Consider the following 18,482-nt stretch of genomic DNA (forward strand, 5'->3'; position numbering starts at 1 on the left):
TTTAGACCAGAAACACTGTTGTTTGAACCAGAAACTCTGATAGACTTACCAAAAACGCTACTATACTGACCAAAAACGCTGACATATAGACCAGAAACGTTGCCTGACAAACCAGGAACTCTGTTCTACTATACAGTGACTCTAAAGTTCAAATAATGATATGTAGGTTTAGCAAATTGAGTGTTTGAACTTAGGAGATTTCAATTTTTGACCGAACTCTTAATATGCTCAACCTTTGAGAGTTAATGTTGAAATATGAGAAATTTAACATTAACATCAAGAGAGCTGACCTTTGGACTGAAATTGCGACTGTTTGGACCGTAGGTGAGACTGTTTGGACTGTAGATGCGACTGTTTGGACGTAGGTGAGACTGTTTGGACTGTAGATGTGACTGTTTGAACCGTAGGTGAGACTGTTTGTACTGCAGATGCAACTGTTTGTACCGTAGGTGAAACTGTTTGGATTGCAGATGCGACTGTTTGAACCGTAGGTGAGACTGTTTGGACTGCAAATGCGACTGTTTGTATTGAAAGAGCTAATCTACTACAAAACTTGTGAATTTGATAGTTTGAGGTTTGAGTTTTCAATGTTTGTTGTATTTTAATGGATGATATCTTGACTTGACTTACAAACACAGAAATCAGATTATATTTTTGTTTCAAAGGTTTTTAATTGTTAAAAACACATCAATCAGTCTATCCTAAGGAGATTGGCTGAGAATGAAAACCTTTGCTTTCTGACTTAGGTACACACCTAATAGCTAATCAGAATATGGCCGCTGAGTCTCACGCAATGGATTCTCAATGCCGTAGTATCCAACTCCAAACGCTAATGGGGGCACGATATGGCAAGTGTCTCGGGAGAGTTACTATCTCTCTTGCACAAAGATTATCACCCTTTTTGAGGTGAATCGGGTAGCTTCTATTTTAAAGTTCTTAGTCAAGAATTCTGTTTGAAATTACCCCTTGAAGTCACGCAAGCATGATTGAGGCCTATAGCCCAACAAGGTATCAAAACAAGCTGTAGTCACGTAAATGTGATTGAGACCGCAAGGCCCTACAAAATGCCCAATATGAGAGATCTCAGAGAGAAAACTCAAATAATCCCATTCTCTGAGACTAATCATCAGAGACCTATTTATTATAGTGAGTTGGAATGCTCAGGTCCAACTATACTCACTTGGGTCGTTCTCACAGGGTGATTACTTTTTCCCACTATGATAGGCCCTCTAAAGTTATGCAATTGAAAGCAAAGGATGAGTCTAGCTTTCTGATCACCTAAGAAAGGTGAGAGCATACTTGCCTATCATCAAGACACGTAAGACATGTTTGTTCATTTCCATTGTAATTAGTCTATGTGCCTAATTTAACAAATATAAGTGCAAAATCCCGCAGCTGCAAACAAAGTTAGTAGTTTATATTGCATTCTTTGGCGGCGAAGTAGTTTATAACTTTGGTCTTTCACAGCGAAATAAGTACCTGCAAAACCAACAATCTGCAAATTAGGTTCGGGAAAATGACAGTCCAAAAGAAGAAATGAGGAATGCAACATACAATATTTGCAAAAATTAATAAAAAACTAAAAATGCCATCAAATTGACCAAGAACGCCATCATATGTGCCAAGAACACTGCTCTGCACACCAGAAACGTTGTTCTGCAAACCAAAAATGTTGTTCTGCAAACCAAAAACATTGTCAAACAGACTGAAAACGCTGCCAAATGTACCAAAAATGCCACCATACATACCAAAAATGCTAAAGTACAGACTGAAAATGCTAAAGTACAGAAAAGCATAAAAACAGTGTTGAGGAATCTCCCAAAAATGCCATTTGAGGTGTCGGAACGCCACTAAAGATGCCAAGAACGCGATTCGGGAGCCCAAGAGAGCTAATCTGCACTCTAAAAGAGCTAATCAATCTGTCAATGAAATTTCCTGCAAGCAAACTTGTTAAAGATCAAAGGGGCTAGGCCCCACAGTGGGCACCAATTAATGTGATGCTAAAAATGTGGTTAGTATAATAAGCATACACATATAATGAGACAATAAAAACATAATTGAAAGCTTAATTGAAAACTAAATCAAAGATGCAAACCATAAGCCTTCCTTGAAATGTCCCATTTTCCTCTATTCTTGAGGACCTTGAAGGTGTTGGATTGATGGGCTCTCAGCGGAGCAATGACCTCCAAAATGACAACTCAAGAGTTGAGTAGCTAATTGATCATGATTAACTATGGAGACGATATGAGATGCATGATTTAAGAACCTAGATGAACATGCTATGATAAATCCAAAGCTAATTACTAGATAAGTGAAATGCAAATGCCTATAGTAACAATGCCTAAATTGATATGAGATGGGATCCTTATTGCTCCAAAATGAGGGGTATTTATAGGAATTCCAAGGCCAAAGCTGAGGTGGCAGGAATCGACGGTCCAGATTTGATCTGAAGATATCAAGGGCCAAGATTGAGGAAGTTGGAGAAGAGGATGGAGGAAGGGACACTTGTCATCTTTGTGATGACAAGTGTCAAGGAGCCTTGCTCATGAGAGGGCAAGTGTCCAAGGGAGGAGACATGTCGCAAAAGTGCCATGTGTCTCAATGAGAGAATATCCACACCATGAGAGGTTAGGATAAGGAGGTTAGAATGTGCAAGATAGGATAGGGTTAGTTAGACCCAAGATTAGATTGAATGGGTTAGGTTAGGGGATGGTTAGGTTAGGTGGTTAAAGTTAGGAGCCATGTGCTCATTTGAATTTAGAAATTCAATTGGAAAATGGTAATTAATCTCAACAAACTTGAGTTTGCTAACCTTAATTAGGGATTAGAAGAATTGATTAGTATGGGGAGACATTAATTAATTAATCAAAGGGGGATGTGAGATGAACTATATAAATAAATCATTTAGATTTATTTACTAGTAGATGAATAGAGAGATTAATTAAATTGCTTGTGAATCCAATTAATTGGGAAGGGGAATTAATCAAATAACTGCGTATTTAATTAACTATCTTCAGACCATTTTTAGGTGTATACAATTTATGAAAGTGATAAATAGTTGTTTATTTAATGTTAAAAGTTTATCTTTTCACTATACAAATATTTATGCTAGAAATAAGTAAAGCAATCTGTCATTCACTTACAAAAGTGATAGATAGTTGTCCTTCTTTTATTATTAAAAGTATGTAATAGATAGTTGTCCTTCTTTTATTATTAAAAGTATATTTTTTCACTGTAGAAATATTTTTATTTGTAAATAATTAGAAACATCAATCTCTTCAATGTTAATCTATAATGACAATTTTACAATTCATTTTCTTATCAAAAATAAAAAGTGATTTTACTAATTTTATTAATAAATATTTTTCAACTATTGAAGTCTTATATTTAATAATAAATAAAATAATAAAAGTTGGTAACTTACTACTACACAACTTTATATATGAAATTTCAACTAATGATATTTTTTAAAATAATGAGATTATTTTATGATTTATATAAGACTGAGTAAATGCGATGGATATTTTAACTTATGATGTTTTTTTATTCAATGAGATTATTTTATGATTTATATATGAATGAAGTAAATATGATGGATAATTAAGTCATTTTATTAAACATTTATCTCTTCATTATTGAACTCTAATGACTATTTTACAATTCAATTACTTATTGAAAGTAATAAATAATTTTATTAATAAAAGTTTACTTTTAACTATTAACAATTTCATATTTAAAAATAATTAAAGTAACAAAATTTGACAACTTATTATTACACAAATTCATATATAAAATTTTAACCTATGATAGTTTTGAATTTAATGAGATTATATTGTGATTTAAATATTTATTTATTGGATTTATACAGGAATGAAACAAATGTAAAAGAGTATTTTGCATGGATTCTTTTGGATAACTTTGAACTTGGTTTTGGCTTTACTCTTTGATTTGGTTTAGTTTATGTGGATTTTGATCACCTTTGTCTTCCACGTTACTCTAAGTTGTCCTCATTGTGGTTCCACCAATTCCTCACATTAGACTACACCTCTTTGCAAGATAAATTGATTTAGCAAGCTTATATTTGATAGTATATACAATAAAAGCAACTATAAATTGGGTACCTATGTAAATGGTAGTTTATTCAAAAGGTGGCTTCTAGTTAAATATGTGTTCCTTCATTTAATATTGTGATATATTCTATAATGAGAAAGATGGATGTCTATACAATCTAATTATTTTCCTTTAAAAACACATAATATACATTTTTCCATTATGTTATATCAAAAATTTAATCCATAAACCATTAAACATGCTACCCTTCATCATAGAGAGAGGTAGAGGGGGAAAAGAGAGAGGGAGGGAGAGGGGGGTAGAGCTAGAGAGAGAGGGGTAGAGTTAGAAAAGTAGGTCAATGTTTAGAAGATTTTTTTTATTAAAGAATAAAAAATGATTAAATTTATATGTAAATAAAATATAAAATTGATATTGATAATATGAATGTTGAATCATTTGATTTTAAATAGAATTGTACATTATAGAGTCTTAACATTGCAATTAATGTGTCATATATTGTGGTAGCTCATTTGTATAAATCAATTTTAGTCTTGAATGTGAAATCTATTCATGTTTAATCCATCACATTGTGTTCTTGTCATGCAAGAATGCATGACAGCTACAAATTTGTCCTCCTAAATTAAAATTATCTACTTTGGCATGTGTTGTCTTCAAAATCTGATTCTCTTTAATCATCCTTAAAATAATATGATTGAACTCGGTGCAGAAGAGACATCAAAGATAAGGAAATTCTCAAGACAACATATGACAAGGTTTAATTGAACCTTCTACACTTTGGACTTACTCAGAGCCCAGGTGGGTATACCTTTGTGAATTGAATTCACACTTTCAAACATAAACCCACAGCAAACCAATCCAGAAAACCACTGGATCTATTCACCTTGAAATTAACTGAAAATGAAGAATGGAAATTATACTTAAATTCAACATTTTGATCAACAAAACATGCAATAAACAACTTAAATCAATACCAGTGCCTTATCCAAGGTCACAAAGTCATCTAAACTCAAATAAGACTCCTCAAACAAAATATCTTTATGCATCCCATTGGCTTGGTTTCTATTAATCCTTGTATATGCCTGAGACCTACGAGAACTTATGCATTCCAAATTAAGCTATGATCATCAAAATTCAAAGTCTCTTCCAAAGAGTTTACTGGTATGAGTGATCCCTGCATCTTTAATTTCCCTCCTAAAGAGAAAAGCTAGCGAACACTTCTACTAAAAATTGCTTGGCAATTCCATTCAAACAAAATAACCTTGGATTATTCAAAATGAAAACAGTAAACAAATTGTAAACACACTTGAAGATGACACAAAGCTTCACTCAAAACCGATGGTCTGTATATTGATATTAAGTTCAAGAAATATTACAAAAAGTTTTTGAATATTCTCCATTAGACTTAGAAAAGCTCAGATAAATTTTTGCAACATTTTCTTACAATTCTTTGCGATCCTTTTTCCTCTAGTCCTGGTATCCATTTATAACAACATGGATGCACAAAGCTTCGGACTTCTCGAGGAGAGTTTGTTACAATCATTTCTTTCAAAATAAAGAGGTTACAAACTTTTCGCAAAAACAGTTACAAGCTCTTTTCGGCCTCTACAGTTTCTTCAACAGGCTGTTCGGTTGCAACCTCTTCTACCTTTTCAGGGGCACTCTCCAACTGTTTCGGATCATGGGTGGCATATTTAGTTGTCCACTCATCATACACCTCTTCTGTCAGCCATGAGAAATTAATCACTTTATCCTTAGTCTTAGTCAACCTTTTCCAAGAATTTCTCATTTTGTTGACTTCTGAATTGAGAAAACCATAATGTGACTTAATTTTCTCTATCTCTTGTATTGTCAAAACAAAGAAAGAAGCATCATCTAGATCAATAATTCCTTTAACTCTTGCTGACAATTTAGCTTCTATCTCCTTAAGCCACATTTGTTTGTCCTTTAATTGATTCGAGCTAGCAAAAACTCCTGAGAGCAACTCAAAAACTTGATCAGTGTACTCATTTTTGCACAAACTAACCTTCCTATCAACATTATCCACCTCTGCTGCTATTTGTACTAAAACTTTAGTGATGTCAGAAGTGGATTTAATGATGGGATTGGCCCTTGCTTCATCGCAGGATACACACATAAACTCTAAATCTTGCTCCCTAGGCCTCCATTTGTCAAAAATAGGTGTCAAAATGGCCTTGTCTCCCCTAAGCTCATTCCATATATCCATAATTTTACCTACATTGTTGTAGAGCAATGAGGCATTTATTGTATCTGCAAAACTAGAAATTGTAGCCCTTACTCTCTCCTCATACTTCTTTGCATATAAGGCCTGAGCCTATTTTAAGTTTTCTAATTCTTAAGGAGTAATTTCAACCATTTGAGAGCTGGAGGGTGCTGGAGATGGTGGAAACTCAATGATAGGGCTAGTAGGTGGAGGCCTTGCAGGAGAAGAGGAAATCATCAATGTTGAAGACTCACCTTGATGGTATTGTCCAGTCAACTGGCTCTGCAGCTTAGCAATGATGCTATCCTTACCTCTTACCTCCTCCTTGGCATTGTTATAGGCCTTCAAAACTATTTCCAACTTGACTTGGAGGGCCTCTTTCTCTTTGGCTTCCTTTTCTACTACTGCAACACTAAATTTTGCAGTCTCTAACACAGTGCTAGCAGCTTCCACTACCCCTGTACTTTGCACTCTCTTCACCATCATCCCACCAAGGTAACTTGACCTTGGGGTGTCTTTGCTTTTCTTACTCTCATTTCTCTTGAGAGACCACATGAAAAGTGCAGCATTATCCTTATTGAAAGTAATCCCCTCCATGGGTTTGGTCTCCTTCCTCACTGCGTCTAGTACCAGGGTGTTTGCTATATCCCACTCGGGTAGAATAAGCACTCCAGCTTGTGCTACCATATCTCTTCCTTGATCAGGGGTGAAGGTTTTGAATTCTTCCATCATCTCTTGCTTTATTTCCTCTTCAACCAGGGCTGGATCTTTATTAGGCTGCTCAGCCTTTCTCTTTTCACATCTAGCATTATATTTATCTATGTTCTGCTTCCATATAAACTGCATAAATGCTTCCGATGTGACAAAATTGTTGTCAGCCAAGAAGGCATTACTGGCCTACTTTATCTCAGGATCCCACTCCTAGCCTTTGAGTTCAGTGGTGGTAATATCCATTTCAGCAGCAAGGGGTTCTTTTGGCATCCCTTCTTCCACTTCATCATAAGTGTAGGCAATTTCCCCTAGACTACCTAACTGTAGGAGTTGCTCAGCTACTGCTTGCTCATTTCCTATATGGATAGAGGATTGGGATGGGGAATACAAAGGTGTATCTAATTGTACTTATTTCCCTACCCTTTACTTCTTTGGGCTTTCTTAGATGTCAATGACATCTTGTATCTTCCTCTTTCCTTTGGAGGTAGAGGGCTCCCCTGTCGTAGGCATCAACACACTATAATTGGATTTCTTATGCAGTGTATAATCACCAGGAGGGATTGCTTTGCTGGAAGTTGACCTACTTAGGATCATTCTCACCTTTTCAGGGTTGCTTTTGATTATAGCTTCCCTCTTCTCCTTCAGGGTCTGCATCACATCTTCAAAGCAAACAATTAAAAACTTTATTTTCTCCTCCAGAGGGAAAAAGCTAGACAATGGGTCATAGCTGGCATCAAACTGATGCACAAAATCCAAGGCTTTCTTATAAGCCACCCATTTCTCTTTCCTTAGCTCCTACTCATCTAGATCAAACTCATTTCTGATGAGGTCTTCAGGAAACTGAAATTGATGGGGCCTACCTCTGCATGCTGCCTTCTTTCTAAACATACCGTTGAAGAAGTCTTCTGGATCAACACACCTGGACACTACAGTGGACAAATGATAAGGCTTGAGAAAATACTCAAAGAAATTCCAACCTCCCTTTGTTATTACAAATTGGTGGGCTATGGTAGCTGTAGGGAAAATAGTCCCTTTACCCCTGCCTGTCAACTCTGCCTCTTGTAAACCACCAATTTGTCTAAGGATCTCGGCAATTCCCACTTTGAGAGGGACCTGGTAAGGTAGAAAAAATGGGGTGCCTCTAAAACCAAACACTCTGAAAACTGTCAAGACTGGATACAAGTAAATGTCACCCCAATTGTGAACAATTTTTATGTTCTCTGCGAATTCTTTTGGTCTTATGAATTCCAAAAGAACCTTGGGGATTCTTGGGTTCTCTGAGTAGAGGAGAGTCCTGATCTTGGATGCAAAGTATTTGTCAAACTTCAAGAAACTGACATCCTCTCTATCCCATGATAACACAGTACTCCATAATTGTATCGACATTTTTTCTCCTTCTTTCTCCTTAACAAGGTCCAATCCACTGGCAAAGTAATCACCACCTTTGAAAAGAAAAAGATGCATCAGGAGTGAGTACCATCCGAAAGGTCTATCCACCTTTCCATTCTTGATTCCTGTTAACCCTTCATGGATAGCATCAGCAATGAAAGAGGCATAATCAAATGTAATTGCAAGAGAAGGATTCAAAATCTGAGCAACATTAACAAGTAATGATTTGGCATATTTGCTTCAGCATCTTGTCCCAAAACTTGGCAAAGTGCCCAATACATTCCTTTAGCCCTCAGGGTGAACATACTTAATGAAAAGGGCTCTTGTGTGTTGGGTCCTACAACTGTTAACCCACCTATCTTCACAAAAAACTCCTTGAGAGGCCCGTTTTTGAGATGACTCCTCTGTGCACTGTAAATTTGAGCTAATGATCTGAAATTTATGGGTTCTAGAAAATTGGTAAACTCATTGAGCCCAAAAGCCTTCCTGAATTCTTCAGCATTAATCTCAATAAGGGTTTTTCCATTTATATCCCGAATACTTCTTGTGACTAGATCATAGTTGAGCGCAATTTGGGTCAACAAATCTATGTCCATAAATACCCCTGGGACTACCAATTTCCCAACATCTAACTCCCAAATACTGTTTTGCGGGGCCGAAGAATTTCTCATTCCAAATCCAATCTTAAATAACCCCAACCCAGACAATCCAACCTGTGGGTCTCTTAACCAGTTACCCTTGTCATACAATCCTTCTCCTATCTTTAAACGGGGAGCTCTAGGCACTAATTCTTTTGCCTTTGATGCCTGATTAGTTGACAACGTCAACTGTTCTAGAAAATCATCACAGACACTTCTCTCTGAATAATTGACTTTGCCAGAAAATTCTCTTTTAGGAGCCATTAAAAAAACATAAGAAATGAATACCACTCCTAGACACTTCTATGACGAATCAATTATCTTATCTAAAACACACCACACAAGAATTGCTACACAAGAATACGAGAAAACCTGTTCTTGACTTGAAGGAATTTGCTCTGCAATTGAACTGACTTGCTCTGTACCTGAAGAAAATAGCTCTGCATCCGCTCTTCTACAAAAATTCTTTAAAAGATATCTTCACCCGGTTGATAGGAAATCAAAAATTGTACTCAGGGTCTTAACTACAACATTGATTCCACATGCTTCGGTCGTCCCTTCAAAATTGAATTCATAAGAGAATTCATATTTTTCGCTCCAACGGGTCACAATGTTCCTGCAAGTCTTTCATTTTGCTCTTTCGCAACTTCGCGAAGCATAACTATTAGGCAGCTTGGTCCTGCGAAATAGCGCTGACCGTCCGATCAAAAGAAACTTGATCGAGCATTATACTAACTAACAGCTTTGGCTCCGCACTGGGTCCCGCTTCTCTATTGGCTACATGATACCATGTGGCACCCAACCACTGGCCTTGAAATTTCCTTCGCATTCAACTTAATACTGGCCGCGTGTCTTTCTTTTATATCGCTGGTTCCACCTTGGCGGGCCCACAACTTTCTTCTAAGACCACGTGTCGCCGGACACGTTGCCATCCATCATGACACGTTGATGGCTCTCGTTCACTCTCGCTATTTCACAAGGTATAAAGCACGACCATCTCACCCTTGCGAAATAGCACGGGCCGTCAAATCATCTTTTAAGTGATCGACATTTAACCATTTGAAAAGGCTTCAGGAAGGGTGGGCCCTTTGACTCACTTTGAACACTTGGCGTCCAGTCACCTTCGAAGCTGACTTGTCACTTTTTCATCACGACACGTGGACGGCTCTCATTCACTCTCGCTATTTCGCAGGGTATAAAGCACGAGCATCTCACCCTTGCGAAATAGCGTGGGCTGTCAGATCATCTTTTAAGTGATCGGCATTTAACCATCTGAATAGGCTTTCGGGAGTAGTGGGCCCTTTGACTCACTTTGAACACCTGGCGTCCAGTCACCTTCGGAGCTGATTCATCACTTTTTCATATGCCGAGAGAAAGCTACTGGGCTCCAATAAATTCTTGACAGCTGTATCCGCCAGGTCATCTCCGGGGCCCACTTTTTAACCTTTAATCCTGACCCGCTGATTGTTGTGACTTACGCCGCGTGCCGTCGTTTTACTTGCTCTCATCAACCAGCTAGACTGCCTAGGTGGCATGCCATGTCATTTTCGCAACTTCGCTGGTTTTAAACTACGCGCAACTTCGCCTAGCGAAATACCGAAAGTCGTAGATCCATCCGCGAGATGCGCACTAGTTATTGGGCCCGACAACTTTAGGAGAAAAACATATAAGGCATAAATTTTGCGATTAATTAACATGACCGCCTAGGCAAACAACAAGGGCGGACACTTCCTACGACCCCATGACCCATTACTTAAGTGAATAAAGTAACGAAAGAATAGAAACCAGAGGGTTTTAAACAAGCATTAGAGGATCTAAAATCAAAAACCCTGAACCCTTGAGGCCTAAAACAAAGCTGAAGCATTTGAAAAAGCGCCCTACTCAAAATTTCAACAAACCATAGCCAATCATGGGAAAAGAAAAGCCCATTTTTAATCAGTGATAACAGCATGCACAATTCCTTCATATTGCTAACCATAATCAGCTTTGCTACCTATCCTCCATGTTGAGAAGAATAAAAATCTACTTCAAAAGTCTATCCTCATAGTGAATGGAAAAATGTGAACAATAAGGCTTTGAGATTTTTTAAGAATAAATTCATTTTCTTTGTGGGGTTTGGATGTAATGATCTTGAAAAGTGTTTGCCCTTCATATAGGGGAAGCATACCAGTAGTGGACATAGCTAACTTTGGGCATTTTTAACTCCCAAACCATACGTCCGTTTTCAATTTTTTTTTTTTTTGGTTGTCTTCATATACGACTTAACTACTTATAACTAAGGATCTAGCTTCTGGGTAGTAATGATGCACGTTGTGGAAATCTTTATATGTGAAAAGGTCAAAAAGTGGTCATTTAAAAGGGTCGGATGTCCCATACATAAACACCTTTGTGCCAATAGCAAATAACTCAAAATTTCCAGTAGTAGTGGACAAATGCCCAATAGTGGAATTAGCCCATTTTTGCACCACTATTGGGACATTTGTGCATAGTTATCCACTACTGGCACATGTGATGTTCATTAATGAACTTTTCATTATCAATTTTTGGGGCTCCTTTAGAATCTAGTAACAGGGGGGCTGGGTTGACAAAAAGATGTCCACTATTGGAACTATGTCCACTACTGGTACCCTTCCCCTAGACAAATAAGAAGATTGGATGGTTTGTAGTTATTCTCTGCAAGGATGAAGTCGCTTGCCTTGATAATGAAATGTGAAAAGTTTATAAGATGATCTAATTTAAATGTTGTATTTGTGTGAGAGATTTAATACATTTGTATTTCAAGGCACTTTTAATGAGGTATAATTTGTTTAATGATATTTTTTATTTAGATTGGTCTAGTATTTATAAGGTGAGAAGATTTATTGGAAGAATTGTCAATATCGATGTAATGGAGAGTTTTATTGTTTTCAATGTGTAATTTTTTATATTAATGTGAATTTATATGAGTTTTGTGAAATAAATAAATTAATTATCATTAAGAACTACATATTGTATACGTGAAAAATGGTGTGTGATCGGAAGTAAATAGAGACATGTGAGGGAGCAAAAAATGACAAAGATGAGCAAACAAAGAGGATAAATCTTATTGTGGGGCACATGAAAACCAACTTGAAAGAAGAAGCTAGGAAGGAGCAATGATGATATTTGGAGATTGGTTGACACTAGAGCAAGAGTAGGAGGGATCTAATGGGTCACAAATAAGCTAAGAGTCCAAGTTGAATTAATAGATTGAAAATGAACTAAGAATGTGAAGGTTTTTGCAACAATTCTATTCCAAAAGGACTAAATGCTAAAGGAAGGAGCACAATTTGGATCAAGAAAAGTCAAATAAATGTTCTAATTTTAGTAGGAAGAAACAATGTCATAATGTTGCATCGAGGGTTAACTTTATCCTATTGGCTCAAAGGGGAAAAGCCCATGAATTATCTTTGAGACAAATAAGGAGACAATCATGAATACTAGGTTTCTATTGTAAGATGTGTGAGTTGTTAATCTTGGATGAGCTTAACCTAGCTAATGATTATAACTTATGATAAACTAGTTGTGGATATGAAAGGATATCATGTCAAATTTTATAGCATCTTTGATTTTTCATATTAATTCTATGATTGATATTTTGATTAATACCAACCACTTCATGTAGTGATCCTATGTGATTTGAGTGTGCATGTCATAAAGAAATTGAAGGCACTAAAAAGTAGATGAGGTGTCCTTACTTCCATAAGGGTGTAACAAAGTCAATTAGACAAAAGCAAAATAAGAATAAATGCCATTATATATGCAAGTCATATAAATTCTTAAATACATCATCTAGAATAAAAAAATGTGTAATAGATGATAATTATTAAAATGCAACCCAAAGATCTTATTTATAAATGATATTCCTAGACATAGAAAATGCAACCAAAAAAAAGTGGAAACAAAATGTAGATTCACAAAGAAAAATAGATATATATTAAAAAACAAGTGAGATTAGATTTAGAAGAGATTAGTCTACAATTAAACGAGAGAGAGGAATTAAACCAAAGAAGTATGACAAGAAAAGTTACATTGAGGAAGCAATCCCTAAATTAAGTGAAAGAAATTTAATCCTAAATGATTAATAAGAATGCATTAAAAAATTCAAGAAAGGAAAATGACAAACTTTAACAAATTTAATCCTAAATGATTAATAAGAATGCATTAAAAAATTCAAGAAAGGAAAATGACAAACTTTAACATCAGTATGTGTGAGATTAGTGCATAGGAATGTGAGTATCACTATCTTATATGTCACGATCTGCATTCAAGTGTCAAATCTAGTGCTGCCCATGTGGAACAGAACCTGGAATTTTATGAATCAAAAGTTGGAGGCCTCTCACATCTGATGTCTTCAAGGTGTGGATAGACTGTGAGGTGTATTTACATGGGGCCAACCCCCAGCTATTTCAGAAGACAATCCTGCAATGTTAGCCTCATCTCTGTGTGTGCAACAATGGAACTTCAAGCGAAAGTGATGATCTTACTGACACTGTTAAGCTCAATGACTGTGGTAGAGGGTGGCTTCAACAGGAAGAGCTTTCCCCAGGGATTCACATTCGGCACTAGTTCATCTGCCTACCAAGTATTCACTCCACTCCACTCCTATCCTATGTATCCTGAATTTCATGGCTTCCATACTAATTAAAATGAACTCCTTGATGGCAGTATGAAGGCGCGGTGGCCAAGGATGGGCGTATGCCAAGCATTTGTGACACTTACTATGATATACCTTGTAAGAATCCATAGTTAGAACTACATTACTTTCTCCTGCTGCTTCTACATTCATTCATGAAGCTGGTAAGTGTAACCTTTGAAGGGTTTTCTTGCTATTGATAGCAAATACCTTGGATGGAAGCAATGCTAACATTACTGTCAATCAATATTACTTATATCCTGTGAGTATGCTATATCCTCCTACACTTTCAATTAACATTAATAACCAGTGGGCTATAATGTGGGAATTTTGTTCCAAAGTTTGAATATGCTGCTTTGGTCAGGAAGATATCCAAATGATGGCAAAACTAGGATTTGTTGCTTACCGCTTCTCAATTTCCTGGTCCAGATTGATTCCAGGTATTATAACTTCAATCCCAGTACTTCAACTTGAACATGTGACAGAGTTGATGTTGATATGGCTGGTTTTCATTGTATTGCAGAGGGGAGAGGAGCTGTGAGTGCCATAGCAGTGGAGCACTACAACAATCTAATTAATAGCCTTTTGGAAGCTGGTACTAGATAATTATTGAGCAGATGTACATTAGGATATGTATATAATCTCATAAAAGTATTTATATTACAGATTTTCTTTTTAGTTAACTTGATTCTGGATTTTGATATTGGTTTAATCGTTTACCCCTTAATTAGTTTGCAGTATCATTACTTTCTACTTCTATCGTCTTTTATAATTGTTCATGTACCTTAATAATGGTTTCAGTTTCTTGGCTGCAATCTACTGTTACGATCCAGGTATTGAACCATATGTGACTCTCAACCACTTTGACATTCCACAAACATTGCAGACTGAATATGGTGGCTGGTTAGACCATCGCATTGTGTGAGGTCTATACCCTAAGCTATGAATTAGAATTGCCCCTTTTATAGAATTGAAAGAAATTTTATAGGAATTATAGCTTAACTCTAATCAAACATCAAACAATGTAACAATCAAGTGTAATTTAGATAACCAGATGTTTTAGATTGAATAGTTCTTGATTAGATTATATAAGATTGTATTCAATATTTCAGATCAAGCTCCATGAATGAGCAAGTCAGGTGTTTATATGATTTTCTTGAGCCTTTTTGCAGAGATGATTTTGCAAACTATGCAGAGGTTTGCTTCAAGTTATTCGGGGAAAGAGTGAAGCATTGGATCACAATAAATGAGCCTAATCTACAGGCAAGTATAGGTTACGGTCAGCCTTACATTGCTGCCCATTACCAGCTTCTTTCACATGCCGCTGCTGTAGCAAAGCTCAGGAAAAATGAGGTAAGTTTCATAATCTTCTCCACTGGTTTTCAGTCTTTTGAAAGCCATTTCTGCCCAGAAAAGATTCAGCTTTTCCATGCAGGCCACAAAAAATAGTTCTGTTGGATTTCCAATCAACCAATTCTGGTACGAACCGTTCACAAATAGCAGTGAAGATCACGAGGCACAATCAAGAGCTCTTGAATTCACTGTAGGATGGTGAGTGCAGGGGATTTTCTTGTTAGCAAAGAATTTATATGGAATTAGGGCTAGTGTTGAGTATACTGATGGTAGGTGCGGAGAATTTCATTTGTAGGGAACAGTAAATATGGAATTAGGGTTAGTGTTGAATTAGGTTTAGGGATTTTGCAGGATTTTTGATCCAATTTTTTTTGGGGACTATCCCTCTTCTATGAGGAGGATAGTGGGCGAACGTTTACCCAAATTTACAGAGGAAGAAGTTGAGATGCTTAAGGGTTCAATAGACTTTATAGGCCTGAACCATTATAGCTCTGTCTATGTTGCTGCCAAAAATTCTTCCTCAAACATCAGAGATTACTATGCTGACATGCTTGTTGAATTAAAAGGTAGCTCTACTTAGAAACCCAATCTATATTTCGCTTATTTAAGCCTATATATCCCATATTTTGTGTCTGATCCATTGATCATGTTCCTGCAAAGGGGCCAGAGATGGAGCAATGATCGGACCAAAAGTAGGCCTAAATTTAACCTATTACAAAGATTTTCATCTTACATTTAACCAAATGAACTAAACTCTGGAGGCATTCAGCTTAAGCATCATGAATATATTTGGATTTCTTTGTTTACTGTTGTTTTTGGTTGCTTGCAGACTGCATTCGACACAGCTGCCATGACCCTTTACATTGTTCCCAATGGCATCAAGCTCTTGGTGGAGTATGTGAAGAATCGATATAATAATCCTGAAGTTCTCATCCTAGAAAACGGTAAATTCAACTTTAATCTGGATCAGATCTTCTCTTGAATCTAAGCTTTGTAGATTTTGATTAACTGGTGGAAACGAGACGACTGGAATGGCAACTGAGAACAGTAAAACGATGAAAGAAGAGTTGAACGATACAGTGAGAGTAGACTTCTACCATGACTATCTCACAAATTTGCTGGAGGCAATAGAGTAAGACCTACTTACTTCAGCTTTACTGTTTTTATTGGTAAAGGCTGGGAGGCTACCATAAGAAATTTATTCATTAAAGGAATTTTCTTGATGTTCAAACAAATTAATTGAATAGTTATATTTTGCAATAAATGGTTGCGATTGACTAACACGTGGCTATCACACTGTACGAAAGGTCTGTTTTGGAGCCAGAATAGCTTCGGCCTATTTGAACAGCCTAAATAAAAGTGAAATAGTTGTCTATTTTTATTAGATTTTTTTTATTGTAAAAATATTTATGTATAGGAATAATTAGGTCATTTTGGGGAACATCAATCTTTTCAATGTTAAATTGGAATGACAATTTCGTGATCACTTTATCAAACATCATCAATCATTATTTTTTCCAAACATCAATCATGATTTTTCCATTCACTTACAAAAGTAAAATAGTCGACTATTTTTATTATTAAAAGTTTATTTTTCACTATAGAGATATTTATGTTTAAGAATAATTAGGTCATTTTAGGGAACATCAATCTCTTCAATGTTAAATTGTAATTACAAATTTTACGATCACTTTATCAAACATCAATCATGATTTTTCTGCCATTCACTTACAAATGTGAAATAGTTGTATGTTTTTATTATTAAAATTTTATTTTTCACTACATAAAATATTTATTTTTAAGAATAATTAGGTCATTTTAAGAAACATCAATCTCTTCAATGTTTGACAATTTTACGACCACTTTACCAAAGATCAATCCTTTCAATATTATACAATAATGCAAGTTTACAACCACTTTGTGGAACAACTTTATATTTTAAGAATAATTGAATTGGTAAAATTTAGGAATATATTGTTAGACATACTAATATATAAAATTGTAACTTATGATATTTTTGAATTTAATGGGATTATATTATGATTTAATCATGTATGCCTTGGATTTATACAGGGATGGAGCAAATGTGAAAGGGTATTTTGCATGGAGTCTTTTGGACAACTTCGAACTTGGTTTTGGCTTTACTCTTCGATTTGGTTTAGTATACGTGGACTTTGAACACACTTGTCTTCCACGTTACTCCAAGTTGTATTCATTGTGGTTCCACCAATTCCTCACATCAAACACCATCTCTTTGCAAGATAAATCATTTCAACAAGCTTATATTTGATACTATGTGTATGTGTGTGTATATATGTATAGGTATATGCATATGTATATGTATTTGTAGATACACACATATTAATACATAGATACACATACACACATACATATTTACATATTAGTTTTGGGAAAAACTTATAGAAATATCCTCTATAAGATGTGACTAGATCATCCATAGACTAGATCCTTGAGTAAATTGCAGCTTATTTAAAAGGTGACTTCTAATTAGATATATCTACACTCATAATATTGTAATCTATATGATAAGAGCATCTATAAACTAGATTCCTATGAATGGCAGCTTATTCAAAAAAATGGCAAATGGCTTTGATTAGATATATGCTTTGCTAGAATATTATAGTCTACTATTTAAAAAAATGGATATACATGTAATTTAATTATTTTTCTTAATAATGTATACATTACCCTATTATTTTATGTCACAAATTTAAATTGTTAAATATACTATATATAAAATTTGTATACATTATAAGAAAATAAGAACTTTTATTACATTTTTTTTTCATTTCCATCATAATATTTTTATTTTTTAATAAACCATATGATGATTAATATTTTGATATAGTTTTGAAGATGCTTACATAGATAGTGCATGGGCATAATTATTAGTATATTATCTCTAAATATCATTATGGAACTATAGCCTAGCCCTAATACACAAATTCAATTATATCAACTTCTCAAGTCAATGTCATGCAGTCCCATTCAATATTGGCGACATCCCACCCACTATATCAACTTTTCCAATACAAATCAAATGCAAAAAAGTTTATCAAACAACGTAGAAAATTTATACAATAAATAATGATACTGATTAGTAGCATGGTTCCATTCTTAAGAAATCATGCATGTTCACATGTTTTAATCTTGTTAGATGTAGTGAAATACTCATTGAATGCATTTGAATGTTTAATGTGTGTCCATTGTCATAATTCATTTAACATACAATTACAATATATTGTATATAATACAAATAAAGATTGACTGAGACATTCAAATAATTAATCAAACACATATTACAACAATAAAAATATGTAAATATTAGACCATATTTTATAAGTGATCATATTAAGAAATCATTATATGGCTAACTATATGTGAACACAAAACAACCAATTTACTAGAAAATAATTCATCA

The 18,482-nt window shown here is 35.3% G+C and overlaps 1 protein-coding gene across 2 annotated transcripts; it reads left to right on the forward strand.

Annotated features, from left to right (window-relative positions):
- Window positions 1–13,333: 13,333 nt before the first annotated feature.
- LOC131070371 (beta-glucosidase 34) lies at window positions 13,334–17,332 on the forward strand. Of its 2 annotated transcripts, XR_009372058.1 has the most exons (11): window positions 13,334–13,636; window positions 13,720–13,786; window positions 13,891–13,949; window positions 14,052–14,127; window positions 14,211–14,282; window positions 14,521–14,608; window positions 14,860–15,040; window positions 15,123–15,238; window positions 15,392–15,606; window positions 15,870–16,172; window positions 17,114–17,332. XR_009372058.1 is itself a non-coding variant. In XM_058005878.2 (10 exons), the coding sequence occupies exons 1-10, from the start codon at window positions 13,439–13,441 to the stop codon at window positions 15,953–15,955; spliced, it is 1,158 nt and encodes a 385-aa protein (XP_057861861.2). In that variant the 5' UTR covers window positions 13,334–13,438; the 3' UTR covers window positions 15,956–16,321. The 2 variants fall into 2 exon arrangements, 1 of the variants encoding a protein (XP_057861861.2); XM_058005878.2 differs by lacking the exon at window positions 17,114–17,332 and having other exon boundaries at window positions 15,870–16,321.
- The last annotated feature ends 1,150 nt before the right edge of the window (window positions 17,333–18,482 follow it).

Source organism: Cryptomeria japonica, chromosome 3, assembly GCF_030272615.1.
Source record: "Cryptomeria japonica chromosome 3, Sugi_1.0, whole genome shotgun sequence".
Classification (NCBI taxonomy): domain Eukaryota; kingdom Viridiplantae; phylum Streptophyta; class Pinopsida; order Cupressales; family Cupressaceae; genus Cryptomeria; species Cryptomeria japonica.

Coding starts and splice junctions, on each gene's coding strand:
- LOC131070371 (XM_058005878.2), top strand. CDS start 13,439: ATGGGGCCAACCCCCAGCTATTTCAGAAGACAATCCTGCAATGTTAGC. Junction 14,128..14,210: donor CTGGTCCAGATTGATTCCAG/GTATTATAACTT, acceptor ATTGTATTGCAG/AGGGGAGAGGAGCTGTGAGT. Junction 15,041..15,122: donor CAAAGCTCAGGAAAAATGAG/GTAAGTTTCATA, acceptor TTTTCCATGCAG/GCCACAAAAAATAGTTCTGT.